The sequence below is a fragment of the Chiloscyllium punctatum genome, chromosome 12, assembly GCF_047496795.1.
Source record: "Chiloscyllium punctatum isolate Juve2018m chromosome 12, sChiPun1.3, whole genome shotgun sequence".
NCBI lineage: Eukaryota > Metazoa > Chordata > Chondrichthyes > Orectolobiformes > Hemiscylliidae > Chiloscyllium > Chiloscyllium punctatum.
The window spans coordinates 23,547,759-23,566,570 of record NC_092750.1 but is presented as its reverse complement, the minus strand read 5'-3'; the positions used below and the strand labels follow the sequence as shown (position 1 = coordinate 23,566,570).

The 18,812-nt window shown below is 40.7% G+C and overlaps 1 protein-coding gene across 7 annotated transcripts in view; it reads left to right on the top strand.

Moving 5' to 3' along the window:
* The window catches only part of cenpp (centromere protein P), a 353,297-nt gene that overhangs the window by 32,408 nt on the left and 302,077 nt on the right, over positions 1-18,812 (top strand). For 3 of the 7 annotated variants that reach the window (XM_072582119.1, XM_072582126.1, XM_072582125.1), the window contains exons 2-3: positions 17,212-17,341; positions 18,623-18,786. In XM_072582119.1, coding sequence (XP_072438220.1) covers positions 17,212-17,341; positions 18,623-18,786 — 294 coding nt within the window. Of the gene's footprint in view, positions 1-8,626; positions 8,646-17,206; positions 17,342-18,622; positions 18,787-18,812 lie in introns of those variants that run through there. The other 4 variants (XM_072582121.1, XM_072582120.1, XM_072582123.1 and 1 more) reach the window with 2 other exon arrangements.

Here is an 18,812-nt window from a genome sequence, read left to right as displayed (position 1 = left end):
ATACTTCTGCAAGAGCTTCAGAACAGCTTTATCTTCAGATGCTTCATCACTGACCTTTCCTCCGTCATAAGGTCAGAAGTGGGGATATTTGCGGATCACTGCTTCATGTTCAGTGCCATTCACGACTTGAATGCTGAAGCAATCCATGTCAAAATGCATAAAGACAAGGACAATATCTAGGATTGTGGCGGAAAAGTGGCAAGTAACTTGTGTCACACAAATGCCAGGCAGTGATGATCTTCCAACAAGAGAGAATCTTACCAATACCCATCGACAATTAGTGGCATTACCAACACTGAATTAATCACTATCAAGATGTGATTGTACCATCTAAATGATTTAGATGTGAGCGTAAGAGGTACAGTTAGTAAGTTTGCAGATGACACCAAAATTGGAGATGTAGTGGACAGCGAAGAAGGTTACCTCAGATTACAACAGGATCTTGACCAGCTGGGCCAATAGACTGAGGAGTGGCAGGTGGAGTTTAATTTAGATAAATGCGAGGTGCTGCATTTTGAGGAAGCAAATCTTAGCAGGAAAAAGTAAATGGTCAGGTCCTAGGGAGTGTTGCTGAACAAAGAGACCTTGGAGTGCTGATTCATGGCTCGTTGAAAGTGTAGTCGCAGGTTGATAGGATAGTGAAGAAGGCGTTTGGTATGCTTTCCTTTATTGGTCAGAGTATTGAGTACAGGAGTTGGGAGGTCATATTGCAGCTGTACAGGACATTGGTTAGGCCACTGTTGGAATATTGCGTGCAATTCTGGTCTCCTTCCTATCAGAAGGATATTGTGAAACTTGAAAGAGTTCAGGAAAGATTTACAAGGATTTTGTGAGATTTGGAGGATTTCAGCTTTGGGAGAGGTTGCATCGGCTGGGGCTTTTTTCCCTGGAGTGTCGGAGGCTAAGAGGTGACCTTATAGAGGTTTATAAAATCATGAGGGGCATGGATAGGATAAATTGACAAAGTCTATTCCCTGGGGTCGGGGAGTCCAGAACTAGGGGACATAGGTTTAGAGTGAGAGGGGAATGATATAAAAGAGACCTAAGGGGCAACTTTTTCATGCAGAGGGTGGTACGTGTATGGAATGAACTGCCAGAGGAAGTGGTGGAGGCTAGTATGATTGCAACATTTAAAAGGCATTTGGATAGATATATGAATAGGAAGTGTTTGGAGGGATATGGGCTTTGTGCTGGCAGGTGGGACTAGATTGGATTGGGATACCTGGTCGGCATGGATGAGTTGGACTGAAGGGTCTGTTTCTGTGCTGTACATCTCTCTGATTGTATGAGTCTAAATGTTGTAATTGTACCAGCCTCCACCACTTCATCTGTCAGCTCATTCCGTACACATGGCAGACTGCATGAAAAGGTTGCCCTCTTAGGTCCTTTTTAAACGGCCCTGCCCCCACCCAACCTTAAAACTACACTGTCTACTTCTGGACTTCCCACCGCTCCCAAGGTAAACAACCTTGTCTATTTATCCGATCCATGCTCCTCATGATTTTATAAACTGTACAAGGTCACCCCTCAGCCTCTGACGCTCTTGAGAAAATAGCCCCAATCAATTCAGCCTCTCCCTTTTGCTCAAACCTTCCAACCCAGGTTGCATTCTGAAGTTTCACAATGTCCTTCCTACTGCAGGGAGACCAGAATTGCATGCAATATTCCAAAAGTGACTTAAGCAATGCCCTATACAGCCGCAATATGACCTGCAAGCTCCTACATGCAATGCTCTAACCAAGTAAGGAAGCATACCAAATGCTTTCTTCACTATCTATCTACTTACGACATTTTGAAGTAAGTATGCACTCTGTTATGAAGATGTGGGTATACCTTTAAGAGAGTTAAAAGCAGCAGAACTACCAGACACAGCACCAAGTGTACTCAAAAAGGTAACCATGTAACACTGGGTTGAACAATTCGATTGGCTCATTGCTTCGAGACAAAAACAAATTCAAATTCGGCCAATCAGTTAATTTTATACCCGAAACATATCAAACTCCAACCAAGTTTGAATTGAGTATATTGACAATCTTGAGGGCTAATGTCACAATCTCAGTGTAAGACCAGGGAAAATTGAACGTTTGAGAGGAGAACTGCCACTATCAGCATGTAAACAGACTGCCTGAAAAATAGCTCTCTTTAAAAGGCACCTTTTTGGTCAGTAACCTGTAAAGCAGAAATCCCTAACCAGAAGAAAAGAAGACACAGGAAGATCTGACTATAAGAACTGAAACCTGTCTGGTTTTGAGATTTTGTAAATCTTAATTGGGAGTTTCATTGGACTAGTATTATAGAAGGGAAGGTAAAAGGTAGGTTAGAGGAAGAAATTGTAAATAATGGTTAGTTAATTATTCTCTGTTATACTTTAAGAAATAGCATTGTTAATTTTTTACTTTAGTTCTTGACCACTCCAATTTTTACAGATTACTGCACGAGATAAATCTTTTCTCTGTTGCTACTTTTGAACTAAGCAGGAGAGTTTACCCTGTGTTGTAACAGTTTGGGAGCTCGTCCGGGACTTGAACTTGTTTAGACAGATTTGAATAGATTTGGGGGTTTGAAAAATCCCAGCAGATTTAAACACTTTCAGGTTAGTGTCCTAGATCTTTAAATAAAACACGAATGAGACAATTTGTTTAATTTTGGTGACTTGTGGTTGATTAAATTAAAAGTGAGAGATATGGCTCTCAAAATTGCAAAAGAGGTTCTGGATTCTGCCAAGAAAGTTTAGAAGGAAAGAAAAAGGACATACTTTTCGAATTAGCAAGTAAGTTCGATTTGGCTTTAACCAAAGACAAAAGTAAAGCTCAATTGTGGAGGGGTTACTCAAACATTTAGGTGTATCAGAGCAACAGACAAGTGCAGTAGAAGTAGAAAAACTTAATTTACAATTGAGGAAAATGTAGTTAGAAGATAAACAGAGGGAGAGAAAGGGAAAGAGAAAGAGAGGGAGAGAGAGAGAAGAGTAGAAGAGAGAAAGGGAAAGAGGGAGAAGAGAAAGAGGGAGAGGAAAAAGAGAGAGAGAGAAGGTTCTTGGTTGAACAAAGAGAAAGAGAAGAAAGGGAGAGAGAAAGAGAGAGAGAATTTGAACTTGAGAAGTTGCAACTTAGTCAGCAAAGTCAAGTTAACAGGATGAAAATTGAAAGAGAAGATAGTGATATGGATAAATATGTCCAATCTCTGCACCGTTTTAATGAGAAAGATGTTGAAGCTTTCTTCATTTCATTCGAAAAATTGGCTCGGCAGATGGAGTGGTCCGAGGATTTATGGGTAATGCTCTTTTAGTTCTAAATTGGCCGGCAGAGCTAGTGATGTATTTGCCACATTGTCAGATGAGGTGTCAAGAGGTTAAATAGGCTATTTTAAGTGCTTATTAATTAGTACCAGAATCATATAGATAGTGGTTCGGAAACACAAAGAAGGAACCAGGTCAGACTTATGTTGAGTTCGAAAGAATTAAACATAGTCACTTTGATTGATGGGTGCGTGCTTTGAAAATACATTTGAGGCTGTAAGAGAGATTATTCTGCTGGAGGAGTTTAAAAACTCACTTCCAGAGATGGTAAGAATTCATATGGAGAAACAGAAAGTTCAGGAAGCGAGAAAGGCAGCAGAATTAGCACATGAGTACATGTTGGTGCATAAGACAAGCTTCTAGCCAGAATTACATCCTTTGAGTGTTAGAAATTGGGAGAAGGGGAAATCCGACACTGAAACCAAGAGTTGAGCGCACTGGTAAGATTTTACCACAGGTTGAAGAAGACCAAGAGGGTGGAAAGGAAATGAAAGGCCTCGGGTGTTTTCACTGTAATGGAGTGGGACACAGGAAATTACAGTGCCGGTGGTTTCAGAAGGGCACTGGGAAAAGGTGTTTTCACTGCCAGAAAGTGGAACACATAAAGACACAGTGCTGCTCGTTAAAGAAAGGCACTGTGGGAAAAGAAGCAAAGCCAATGGCATAAGTAAAGGTAGTAAAGGAGACCCCAAGAAGAGCCAACGAGCTGCATGAGAGTGCACAGCCTAGGCAGAGGCTGGGAATGGAGTTAGTATCTGATCTCGACAAAGCATTTACCTCTGTGGGTAAAGTTTACTCAGAAAGAACAGGGGGAGAAGTACAAGAAGTTATAATTTTGAGAGATCCAGGATCTAACCAGTCTCAGAAACTAAGGGATGAGTGAATATGCGCTCTTTCTGATCTGTTACCCGAGAGTGTGGTAATTTGTGGGATAGATGGACTGAAATTTAGCGTTCCCCTATGTAAGATCAGGTCGGAGTGCTAACTCAAGACTGGGGAAGTTACAGTGGGAGTGATTGACAGAGTGTCAGTTCTGGAATTCACTTTGTTCTTGGGAATGATTTGGCAGGATCCAAGATGGGAGTGACACTCCTTGTTGTGGAGAAGCCCAAGGAAGGCCAAGAAACTGAGGAGTTAAAACAGAAATATCCTGGTATTTTCCCAGACTGTGTGGTAACCAGATCTCACCTGTAGGAGGTGACCTAGGGGTACGAAAGACTCAAGCTGAGGTACAAAAACATTTTTGTTGGCCTGGAGTGCACAAGGATGTGGTTAACTTTTGCCATACATGTCATACATGCCAAATGGTAGGTAAGGCACAGATGGTAATAAAACCAGTACCTTTGTTGCCAATTCCCACATTTGAAGAACCTTTCATGCGGGTTATAATTGATTGTGTAGGTCCCCTCCTGAGAACGAAAAGTCAGAATCAGTACTTGTTAACCATAATGGATGGGTCTACCAGATTTCTGGAGGCAATTCCATTACGGGCATACCAAGGCAAAAAAGGTGTTAGAGAAGTTAGTAGCTTTCTTCACACGGTATGGGCTACCCAGAGTGATTCAGTCCAAGGGTCAACTTTTACTGCTAAGCTGTTTGAGGAGGTTATGGACAGCTTAGGTATACAGCACTTCAAATCCAGTGCGTATCATCCTGAATCCCAAGGAGCTTTAGAAAGGTGGCATCAGACCTTGAAGACCATGTTGAGAGCATATTGTCAGGATTACCAAAATGATTGGGATAAAGATATCCCATTTGTATTGTTTGCCATTAGAGATGCTTGAAATGAATCTACCCCGTTTACTCCCTTTGAGTTAATATTAAATGAGAAGCCCTTTGAAGTTAATTAAAGAAAAATTGACAGGACCAAAGTCGGCGATCTCACAATTTGATTACATACCAGAAATGAGGGAAAGATTAAATTGAGTAGGTGAGTTAGCTAAACACCACCTAGAGAGGACACAGTGTAGAATGAAGCAGGTGGCAGATAAAAACTCTAAGACTTGGATGTTTTCACAAGGGGATAACTTGCTTGTACTGTTACCAATGATAGGAAATCCCTTCAAAGCCAGGTTTGGTGGTCCCTATCAAATTGAGAAAAAGTTGAGTCAGGTGAACTATTTAATAAAGATGCCAGATAGGAGAAAAAGGTATCTGGTATGTCATCTGAACATGTTGAAATTACACTAGAGAGAAAGATTGGAAGAAATAGGTGTTAGTTACTGCCCCGCAGAGTGAGGAATCAGATCCAGAGGATATGGATTTTGAGATGCCTCAAAATAGATCAAAAAATGAAGAAGTTGTTGAGGAGTGGGATAGATTAGTAAGTTATCTGTCTCAGGAGCATAGAACAGAGTTGAAAGATTTGTTACTAAAGTATAAGGACATATGTAAGAATCAGGTGCGGAGGACTAATGCTATTGGACATGAAGCAGATATAGGGAATACCACTCTGATAAAACAACACCCCTGTCAGCTTAATCCTCTCAAAGCCAGACAGGTCCAGATGGTGGTGGAGGCTATGCTCAAGGAAGATATCATTGAACCAAGCCAGAGCGTGTGGAGTTCACCGATAGTCTTCGTTCCCAATCCGGACGGGACTTAACAATTCTGCGTGGATGATCGGAAGGTCAATGCCATTACAAAATCGGACTCGTTTCCAATTCCTTGATTAGAGGACTGTATCGAGAAAGTCGGACAAGCCAGTTACCATCACCAAGTTGGACTTAATGCATGGTTAGTGACAGGTACCTTTATCAGAGACTGCGAAAGAAATTTCTGGATTTGTAACCCCAAATGCGCTATATCAGTTTAAAGTGATGCCCTTTGGAATGAAGAACGTGCCTACCACATTCCAAAGACTCATGAACAGTGTTGTGGCTGGGTTAACAAACTATGCAGTCTATTTGAATGATGTGATCTTTTGTAAGTCCTGGAAGGATCACGTGGTACAGTTGGCAGAGCTCTTTGAATGTATACGAGAAGCAAAACTGGTGATAAACTTAAATAAAATGGAATTCACGAAAACAGAGGTGACGTTATTGGGACATAACATTGGTCATGGAAGGTTGACCCCACGAAACGCAAAGATGAAAGCTACCGAGGAATTTCCACGACATATCTCCAAGAAAGAAGTTCTCTGATTCTTAGGACTCAGCGGATTCTATCGGAAGTTTGTTCCAAACTTCAGCAGTGTAGTGGCACCATTGACAGATTTGTTGATGAAGAACTCAAAGTTTCGGTGAACTGAATCATGCCAGGAGGCGCTTGACCATATGAAATCACTATTAACCACCAAACCAGTTTTAGCGACGCCAAACTTTTCAAAACCTTGAATGTTGGAGCTGTACTCCAACAGGAAAATGAGGATGGGATTGAACTACCAGTTGGTTACTTTTTAAAGAAAATCAACATTCACCAGAAGAAATACTCCACAATTGAAAATGAACTATTGAATTTGGTACTGGCCTTAAAGCATTTTAATGTATATGTCACAAACAGTGTGTCGGAGACAATTGTGTGCACTGACCACTATCTGCTTACATTCTTAGAACATTTTGAAAATAAGAATATGACCCTATTTCGTTGGAATCTTATGTTACAGACTTTTAATTTAAAAATCATGCAATTTGCAGGTCGGAAGAATATAATTTGAGACGCTTTATCACTGATTTAACTGATAGAGTTCAGATGAGATTTGTCTTTATTTAATGTTTTATGTATAAAAATTGGCATATGGGAAGAAATTAAGGTGAACTTATATAAATGTCTTTGGTATGTTAGGGTAATGTCTTTTCAGGTAGAAAAAAATAAAGCCATCTTATCATTATGATGGTTCATTTTTTTCTTAAGTGGGGAGATGTTATGAAGATGTGGGTATACCTTTAAGAGAGTTAAAAGCAGCAGAACTACTGGACACAGCACCAAATGTACTCAAAAAGGTAACCATGTAACACTAGGTTGAACAATTCGATTAGTTTGTTGCTTAGAGACAAAAACTAGTTTGAATTTGGCCAAATCAGTTTAAATTATACCTGAAACATATCAAACTCCAATCAAGTTTGAATTGAGTATATTGACAATCTTGAGGACCAATGACACAATCCAATGTGCTGGACTAAAAGACCAGGGAAAATTGAACAGTTGAGAGGAGAACCGCCATCACCTAGCATGTAAACAGACAGCCTGAAACTCCAAGGTCTCTTTGTTTAGCCACACTCCTTAGAACCATACCATTAAGTGTATAAAACCTGCTCCAAAATGCAGAACCTCATATTTATCTAAATTAAACTCCATATGCAACTCCATTTGCCAGTCCTCAGCCCATTGGCCCATCTGATCAACATCTTGTTGTACTCTGAGGTAATCTTCTTTGCTGTCCAGTACAATTTAATAGATATAAATTTCAAGTTAATTAGCTGCAAAATATATGCACTTAATTTATGAATGGCCAGAAATGTTTAATTGCATTTAGCGGTAAAAAGAGGATGATCAAAAGAAATTAATCAAGAAGTATTAGGTTTTTTTTTATATATGTTTGAGCATGTTATGGCATACCTTTAGCCTAGGTCAGATGTGAACCCTGACCTTCTGACTCAGAGGCAGGGACAATACCACTGCTACACACATGCCCCTTGAATGGGTCCTATGGTGACCACATTAGATAGAAACTCATAGCTTTTAATCACTAATTTTTACTGGGGATGCTGATTCACTTTGAACTACAAATAAATTGTTGAAATTATTCTTGTAATGCTGTATTTTGTTCAGCAAGTGGTGCTATTGCACTGGTATTCATGCTCTGTACAGTTAAACATACAGGCACAGCCCCTTGAGAAGAGTACTGAAAACTAATTTTAGTGAGTTTTGTATTGATTTGTAAAGATTTCAGGAAAAAAACTTGTCAGAGTACAAGTCCAATAATTCAGAAAACCTACCATAACCCATTGTTATGCTACATTAACTTACTGTTTTCTGCTGTAGTGCGTTGTTCTGAGTCTGAGGAAATTACTTTTTGTTTTTTAGCAGCGATAACTGCAAAATGTCTGTATTCTATCAAACCAGGCTGCTGGAATTGCAAATAGTTGAATTTGCAGAGATGAGCACAAAGCTCTGGGGAAATTTGAAGGTAAAGAGAAGAAAATTGAATTGGCTGTTTTGGAGGATGAGGAGCCAAAAAATGTTCATGAAAACAAGCTGATGGGATTGTGAAACTTAGCTTAGAATGTATTTTGACCAAGTCTGAGCTTGTGGAAGTGGATAACTGGGATGCCATCAAAGCTGACATTGGAATAATTAATTCTGCATGTCATAATAATGTGGATACAGTTACAGCAATTGGAGTAAGGTAAGAAATTTAGAGGTATTAATTGGACATGATGCTGCAGAAGAAACGAAATGTGAAGCTTATTACAGCATTGAAAACAATAGCAAGTAGCGGACAATTCTATCCAAACAAATTCTATCTTGGACAGAAGGATGATATCATTAGCAACAAGTGGAACATTTAGTTTGCACTAAAACTAATGTTAGTGGTTTTTGTGATCCATGTTTGAAATTATCGTCAGATGGAAACCTCAACAATGTGGATGTGACATAAAAAAGCATAAAACTCCAAGTCTGGCAGCATCTGCAAAGAGACAAACAGTTAAAGTTTCAGGTCAATGAATTTTCAATAAAACTAGAAAATATAAGAGATGCAACCGGTAATGAGCAAGTACAGAGGAAGAGAAAGAGAGAGGTGAGTTAAGAACTAAGGGGCAAGAGTTTATTTTGCATACCACCCTTCAAATTCCATCAGTCCATTGTCCACACAAATATTGTCAAAAACTGATGTCATGAATGAGTTTTCCTGTGACTGTCAGAGAGACAGGCAATGGTGGAAAGGAAGGAAAGAACTGAAAAGGTCTGAACTTCATTAAAATCTCTTCCTTCTCTACCTTCCTGCAATTCTAATCAAATATCATTGAACTGAAACATTGCTGTTGATTCTCTCCCTCAGTATTTTGTTTGAGTATTTCAGCATTTCTCATTTTCAAAAAAAACTTCAGGTTTACATCTGCTCTGGTATTTTGTTCTCATACTCTGTATGTGTTGGTGGCTTGAGAGAAGTGATAGTGATATATAGTCAGCTGTCATTAACATGCACCACATGAATTGCATGTATGTGTTATTTATTGAGAAAACAAAGTGATAACCATGAGATTGTGATTAGGGATTGAATCTTTAGTTGATATGGTGGGGGAGGGAGGAGTTGCTATACCTGGAGATGGATTTCAGCTAGATTGATTAGAATGAAATAGAAGGACATTGCCAGTTAGAGATAATGGAGAAGAGTGGTTTAGGAAAATGAGTGAGTCAGTCGTTCCTAATACTATAGTGGAAGAAAGTAGAGTAGTACACCACAATCACAGTAGATTTCTGTCACAGTTTATTAATCTTGGATAATCTGTGATGAGATGGATGGTCAGTAGACTGATGGAATTTAAAGTGGCTTGTTGGAGCGATGCATGTAGATGCTTACAAAACCTAAGGGAAAAGGGAGGCTAGTATTTCAAAAATTCATTATTCCTGGCTGTTCTTTGAATACTGTGATAGAATCTTTTACATTTAACTGAGGGGAAAGATTTTTTTTAAATATTCAATTTTATGGAATGTCAGCATTGTTAGCCAACCTGAAATTTTTGCCCATACCTAATTGCCTATGAGAAGATAGTGAATGTGCCATCTTTTTAAACTGTTGCTGTCCATAATATGTTTTGGAAATAATTCCTAGATTTTGATCCTGAGACAGTGAAGAAATAACATTATAATTGTGAAATGGAGGGGAACTTATAGATGATGATGTTCCTGTGCTTTAATGGCACTCCAGTAGTATCAGTCATTAACTAAGTAGGGGAAGATGTCATCGATAGGGCAATCAAGGGACGTGTATTTGTTAAAGTACCTATTTGAGACTGCTCAGGAAATCCCCGATGGACTCAACCAGTAAGCCTCTCTTGGTTCATCCTGGAGATCGTACTCTGTGGTAGCCTGGAATATAAAACCCTTACAGACAGTTTAGTTTAAATTATTACCTTCATGTACCAATGGCATCTATGTTACACTATAACATAGATACTGACAAGCCAGGCTTGAGCTAAGGTTCTAAAGCCATCAGCAGAGTATTGGCACCAGCTCTTACCCCTAAGAGCTCTCTCAGGCTACTCTCCTTACTGCAAATAAGCTATCTTTATACAGAATTTGGTATTAAAATTACAAAAATGCCACATGTCCTTAATCAGATATACAGCAGTAAAATGACAAGAGTTTACAGAGGAAGAGAAACTCATTGACAGGACTGAGTAGGCTTGACTAATTAAGCTACATGCACATCAAAGTGGCAAACCTTGATCAAGCCAGGCCCAAATGGCCGATTGCTTTGGCTAGATAACCTTCCCTTTTAACAGTACACCATAATGAGGGACTAGTCTAAACTGTGTGGGAAAGGTCATGAGGTAACCTAGCTCATTGTCCTGCAAAATGACTTGTTTTAAAAATCATCTCAAGCTCCAGGGAACAACACACATACATTCAATCTATGACAAGCCTGTGTTCACTCAAATCAGATCAAAAAGAGTTAATCTTTCCACCAGTTTCCATCTTGCCTGTCTGTCCATCTGTTTCTCTCTGTCTCTGTCTCTCTGTCTCTCTCTTTCTCTCTCTCCCTTGAACCCTTCAGTCAGTGAAAACATTTAAAGAGGAATGTTTTTTTTTTCTCTCTCTCTCTCTCACACACGCACACACACAAATGAACATCTTCCAACTTCCTTACTATGTCAGTTTCAGCCTTTGCTTTTTCCTAGCCTGTAAGGGTAATGAGACATTCACATTTCAGAATAGTCAATATGAGGGAATTGAGCTTCATAAATTCAAATCTGCTCAGTGTGATATACATGAAAATCTATCAGCATTGTCCTATTACATGCATATTCCACTCAGCTTATTAAGTTACAAGTTCTTTTCCTATTGAGTATGAGTTTTGTTAAGAGTCTTCGATATAAACTGAAATTTAGTTACCCGACACTCTATTGTGAAATATGCGCAATCTTCTAGCCCCCGGCATGAGAAGGAAGTACTGTCACACATTCCACAAGTGAACTAATGTTATCACCTTATTTACACTGATCCATTGATACTAAGAACAGATGTCCTCAATTCTTCTGAACAAATACACCCCCTCCGCCGTAGTCAAACACTTTCCCGCATCTGCTGTAGCAATATGTCAATATAAGGCTGCAAGCTTTCTCATATTTATTCTGCAATAGCCTGGATTTTGCCAGACAACCTTTACAGCTTCAGCAAAAACAGGAACAAGAGTACTGAACTCCAGAAGGGAGTTGAGTGGCTGCATGAAATCTTTGTCCTTTGAGGTGGTAGGAATCCAATGTTTTGAAAATGCCGTCAAAGCATCCATGAAGAATTGCTTCATTCCTTCTTGTACATGGTACACTCTTGCTAGTGTGGCAGTATTCAGGAGAGTATTCAGGACAATTTCTGACCAGTATCTTCTGGAAGGTAGGCTTATTCTGAGGAATGAGAAAATAGATTGAAACTTTGATCTTTTCACTTGGATTTTGCTATTCCATTCTCTCAGTTCCCTCATTTCCATCACATCTGTTCTTATGATGCCAGTTTTGATAAGGGGCCTCTGAAATGTCTGTAGTTCACAGGACCCTCAACTTCATCTCACTCATGATTGCATTTTAGACCTCACCCCCTCGCTTCGTTCCCACAACAGCTAAAAGATCCTCCTTGTCCTCATTTACCATTGCACTAGCACCAACATCCAAAGGATTATTAGCCATAATTTCTGCAATCTCCAGCAGGATGCCACCATCAGACACATATTCGTAACCTTACGCAAGGACTATTCCCTCCAGGACACTCTGGTATACTCCTCCTTCATTCCAGTTATTTCTTCCCTCCTCAGTATCCAAGGGCCCAAACACACCTTCCAGGTGAAGCAGCGCTTTACCTACACTTCACACAATCTAGTCTAATGTAGTCTAATGCATTGGCTGCTCAGAATGTGATCTCCTCTACATTGGGGAAATGAAGCGGAGACTGGTTGACTGCTTTGCACAGCAGCTACGTTCTGTCTGCAAAAAAGACTGAGCTTCCAGTTTCCTGTCACTTCAATACACCCACTGAGTTCCCTGGCTAATCCCTAACTCCAGCTTGCTGCAGTGCTTCAGTGAAACTCAGCGCAAGTTGGAAGGACAGCACCTCATTTTCTGCTTGGGAACTCTAAAGCCTTCTGGACTCAATATCTAGTTCATTAATTTGGGGCTTGAGGCACCTTCTCCCACATCTTTACCCCAATCTCCACACATCAGGCCTTGTTATTCCATGATCTGCTTTTACATACTGACCCATTGTTAGCCACTAATTGTTCCTATTAGCAACCATTCATTCTCCTAAGCTGTCTGTTAAACAATCCTTCGTCAGTCCAACTGTCCTTCTGTCTGTTTGGGCTCTAACTCCACTAATTGTTCATACCTTAACCCCTCCCCATACCCTATCTTTTGCATAAAAAAGCAACCTTTTCCTAGCTACCATAAGTTCTAGAGAAGGATCACTGGACCTGAAATGTTAACTGATTTCTCTTCCCCTAGAGAACTCTGCGGGGAAACTGGGGAAGTGATTACTTGGCTCCTTGCTGAGATATTTGTACCATTGATAGCCACAGGTGAGGTGCCAGAAGATTGGAGGTTGGCTAACATGGTGCCACTATTTAAGAAAGGTGATGAAGAGAAGCCCGGGAACTATATACCAGTGAGCCTGACAGTATTGCTGGGCAAGTTGTTGGAGAGAATCCTGAGAGACAGGATGTACATGTATTTGGAAAGGCAAGGACTGATTCGGGAGTGTCATCATGGCTTTGTGAGTGGGAAGTCATGTCTCACGAACTTGATTGAGTTTTTTGAAGAGGTAATGAAGAGGATTGATGAGGGCAGGAGTGAAGGTCATGATCTATATGGACTGCAGTATAGCGTTCTTCAAGTTCCTCATGATCATCTGGTGAGCAAGATTTGATCTCATGGAATACAGGGAGAACTAGCCATTTGGATACAGAACTGGCTCAGAGGTAGAAGACAGAGGGTTGTGGTGAATGGTTGCTTTTCAGACTGGAGCCCTGTAAGAAATGGTGTACCACAAGGATCGGTGTTGGCCCCACTGCTTTTTGTCATTTATATCAATGATTTGGATGTGAACATTGTAAGTTTGCAGATGATATTAAAATTTGAGGTGTCATGAACAGCGGAGAAAGTTACCTCAGTGACAAAGATGTTGATCAGATGGGCCAATGGGCCGAGCAGTGACAGATGGAGTTTAATTTAGATAAATGTGAGGTGCTGCAATTTGGAAAGACAGATCAGGGCAGGGCTTATACACTAAATGTTAAGGTCCTAGGGAGTGTTGCTGAACAAAGAGACCGTGGAGTGCAGGTTCTTTGAAAGTGGAGTCCCAGGTAAATAGGATATTGAAGAAGGTATTTGGTACGCTTTCATTTATTTGTCAGAGCATTTAGTATAGGAGTTGGGAGGTTATGTTGCAGCTGTACAGGACGTTATTGAGGCCACTTTTGAAATATTGTGTGCATTTCTGATCTCCGTGCTGTAGGAAGGATAGTGTTGAACTTGAAAGGGTTCAGAAAATATTTACAAGAATTTGACCAGTTTTGAGCAAGAGGGAGAGGCTGAATATACTGAGGCTATTTTCTCTGAAGGTTCAGAGGGTGAGGGGTGACCAAATAGAGGTTTCGAAAATCACGAGGATCATGGTGAATTGAGGCCTGCCCGTGTTGGGCCATCTCCTTACACATCACATCTGAGTGACACACATTGAGAACTTGCGTTAACTCATAGAGTCATAGAGATGTACAGCATAGAAACAGACCCTTTGGTCCAACCCGTCCATGCCGACTAAATATCCCAACCCCATTTAGTTCCACCTGCCAGCACCTGGCTCATATCCCTCCAAACCTTTCCTATTCATATACCCATCCAAATCCTTCTTAAATGTTGCAATTGTACCAGCCTCCACGACTTCCTCTGGCAGCTCATTCCATACACATACCACCCTCTGTGTGAAAGCGTTGCCCCTTTGGTCTCTTTCATATCTTTCGCCTCTCACCCTAACCCTATGCGCTCCAGTTCTGGACTCCCCGACCCTAGGGAAAAGACTTTGTCCATTTACCCTATCCATGCCCCTCATAATTTTGTAAACCTCTAGAAAGTCACCCCTCAGCCTCCAATGCTCCAGGGAAAACAGCCCCAGCCTGTTCAGCCTCTCCCTATAGCTCAAATCCTCCAATCCTGGCAACATCCTTGTCAATCCTTTCTGAACCCTTTCAAGTTTCACAACATTTTTCCGATAGGAAGGAGACCAGAATTGCACGCAATATTCCAACAGTGGCCTAACCAATGTCCTGTACAGCTGTAACATGTCCTCCCAATTCCTGTACTCAATACTCTGACCAAGAAAGGAAAGCATACCAAATGCCTTCTTCACTATCCTATCTACCTGCGACTCCACTATGAACCTACACTCCAAGGTCTCTTTGTTCAGCAACACTCCCGAGGACCTTACCATTAAGTGTATAAGTCCTGCTAAGATTTGCTTTCCCAAAATGCAGAATCTCGCATTTACCGGAATTAAACTCCATCTGCCACTTCTCATCCCATTGGCCCATCTGGTCCAGATCTTGTTGTAATCTGAGGTAACCTTCTTCGCTTTCCACTACACCTCCAAATTTGGTGTCATCTGCAAACTTACTAGCTGTACCTGTTATGCTCGCATCCAAATCATTTATGTAAATGACAAAAGTTGTGGACCCAGCACCGATCCTTGTGGCACTCCACTGGTCATAGGCCTCCAGTCTGAAAAACAACCCTCCATCACCACCCTCTGTCTTCTACCTTTGAGCCAGTCCTGTATCCAAATGGCTAGTTCTCCCTGTATTCTGTGAGATGTAACCTTGCAAACCAGTCTCCCATGGGGAACCTTGTCGAATGCCTTACTGAAGTCCATATAGATCACATCTACTGCTCTGCCCTCATCAATCCTCTTTGTTACTTCTTCAAAAAATTCAATCATGATTTCCCATGCACAAAGCCATGTTGACTATCCCTAATCAGTCCTTGCCTTTCCAAATACACGTACATCCTGTCCCTCAGGATTCCCTCCAACAACTTGCCCACCACCGAGGTCAGGCTCACCAGTCGATAGTTTCCTGCTTGTCCTTACCGCCCCACTTAAACAGTGGCACTACGTTAGCCAACCTCCAGTCTTCTGGCACCTCACTGTGACTATCAATGCTACAAATATCTCAGTAAGAGGCCCAGCAATCACTTCTCTAGCTTCCCACGGAGTTCTAGGGTACTCCTGATCAGGTCCTGGGGATTTATTCACCTTTACCCCTTTCAAGACATCCAGCACTTCCTCCTCTGTAATATGGACATTATGCAAGATGTCCCCATCTATTTCCCTACAGTCTATATCTTCCATATCCTTTCCCACAGTAAATACTGATGCGAAATACTCGTTTATTATCTCACTCATTTTCTGCGGCTACACACAAAGGCTGCCTTGGTGATCTTTGAGGAGCCCTATTCTCTCCCTAGTTACCCTTTTGACCTCAATGTATTTGTAATAACCTTTTGGATTCTCCTTAATTCTATTTGCCAAAGCTATCTCATGTCCCCTTTTTGGCCTCCTGATTTCCCTCTTAAGTATACTCCTACATCCTTTATACTCTTCTAAGGATTCACTCGATCTATCCTGCCTATACCCTACATATACCCCCTTCTTTTTCTTAACCAAACCCTCAATTTCTTTAGTCATTCAGCATTTCCTATACCTACCAGCTTTTCCTTTCACCCTAACAGGAATATACTTTCTCTGGATTCTCGTTATCTCATTTCTGAAGGCTTCCCATTTTCCAGCTGTCCCTTTACCTGCAAACATCTACCCCCTATCAGCTTTCGAAAATTCTTGCCTAATACCGTCAAAATTGGCCTTTCTTCAATTTAGAACTTCAACTGTTGGATCTGGTCCATCACTATTTTAAATCTAATAGAAGTAAGGTTGCTGGCCCCAAAGTGCTTCCCCACTGACACCTCAGGCACCTGCCCTGCCTTATTTCCCAAGAGTAGGTCAAGTTTTGCACCTTCTGTAGTCGGTATATCCACATACTGAATCAGAAAACTTTCTTGTACACACTTAACAAATTACTCTCCATCTAACCCCTTAACACTATGGCAGTCCTCGTCTATGTTTGGAAAGTTAGAATCCCCTACCATAACCACCCTATTATTTTTCCAGATAGCTGAGATCTCCTTACAAGTTTTTTTTTCAATTTCCCTCTGAGTATTAGGTGATCCCAATAAGGTGATCACCCCTCTCTTATTTCTCAGTTCCATCCAAATAACTTCCCCGGATATATTTCCAGAAATATCGTCCCTCTGCACAGCGGTAATCCCTTATCAAAAATGCTATTACCCCTCCTCTCTTGCCTCCCTTTCTATCCTTCCTGTAGCATTTGTATCCTGGAACATTAAGCTGCCAGTCCTGCTGTTTGCACACCAAACAACGTTGTTAATGAGAAAAAAAATTCACAAAAAAACCTTCAGACTTTGGAGCTTTTCGGATTTTAGATAAAGGATTGTCTACCTGTATTAGGTTGCATTATGTGCTCAAGCTGCTGGAAGGATTCCTGAACCTCTGATTTAGATTCTGAGAGTGTAACCAATGAACCAATGCAGACACCCATGCATATTTTTCCAGTACTACTTAGTTTACATTTAAAGAGCTTATCACTTTGAAAGAAATTATTATGAATAATGTAATAATTTATTACTTTAGTACAGAAAACCTCATGGACAAGTTGCAGCATCAGACTTATCAAGATGAGATTCATTCTTTACAAGAAGAAATTAGACTACTAGAGCAACAGTCTCAAAACAGTCAAAGTTATATGGGATCGTTTCTGAAAACAATGTAAGTTAAAAGACATAAAATTTCAAAACTTTTCTTAATTTGTCAAGATGATACCTTTAGTTTATTTTGTTGGATTAATTTTTAAATTTAGAGCTTTTACAATTAACTTGATTCACTTTTACAAATATAAGTAATGAAAAGAACATGGTTAATGGGATTCTGGGAAGAAGATTTGTCTTAATTAGAAAATAATAATGGGAGACCAAATAAAAATAGGAAGGGGAAAATAGACACATGGAAATACCTGTCATATTCAGGATGTCAATGAAATGGAAATATTTGCAGATATTTTCTGATTAATATACTGAGTGCACGATTTTGACAAATACACAGGGCATGGCCTCAACAATCCATTGGAATAATACCAACCAATTGCTGAAGTTGTTGCCATGATGTTTTATTGACAGAACATAACATGGCAAGTCCCTGCACTCTTTTTTTTTTTCTGTCAGTCCCTGTCTGCACCCTGACAACCCTTCATAAATCTCCCAGTTTTTCCACTCTACTCCCACCCCTTTTCCCTTTTTTGCACCCCTCGCCATTGTCTCTCTGCTTGCCCACATTCACATTGTCCAAATTACTCACCCACCACCCCACACTATCCACCCACTGTCCCATCAATCCTCTGCTCTGAGCCTTTGGCCCTCCATTTCCTGGCTCTCTGTCCTTTTGTCACTGCCTCTCCCTTCTTTGATCCATCTCTTTCCTCATTCTCAGTCTCCCATCTCTGCAAAAGGGTCCCTTCCTTGACCACCTTAGCCACTTTCTGTCTGCTTCCCAATCCTGCCATCTCTCAGTCCCTCCACCTGACCATCAATAAATACTCTCATATCATCTTTCTCTCACAGCATTTCCTGACCCATCTGCTCTCCTGATTCCCGAAAGCTCATTATATGCACCTCCTTATTCACTAGCATTTCACCCTCCTCCCCTTACATTCCCTATCTCCTCACTCCCCTCTGCCCTCCCCTCTTTGCATTCATTTCACTCTCTTCCTTGTGTCCTCAGCTCTCTATGCCCTGGGCCCAATGCACTCTTATTCTTCCCTTTCCTTGCTGTCCCCAGTCCCTACTTCACTGCTTGTTACACCCTGACCCATACTGCCCCCAGCTCTTTTCCACAGCCCCAGTAAAAACTTGCAAGAATTATCAGAGCCAAACTACGATATCCAAAGTGCAGCCAAATTACAGTGTATGTGTAGATCACGGATAACATTGGTCCCAATGGCTAAAGTTGGACCATTGACTTCTATGAATTTGATTTATTTTCTTTTCTTTTTAGCGAAATGCAACGAGAACAGTTCAGTGTGCGAAATCATGAATCATGGAAATGCTCAAATACTGATTTAGAAGCACAAATTGATCAGGCAGAATCTCAGATTGCATTGCTAACTCAGTTAACTGGCATTGGCTTCACCAAATGCGTCATGACAACAGTGGGAAAAGGTAAATTGCATTGCATGTATGTGGTT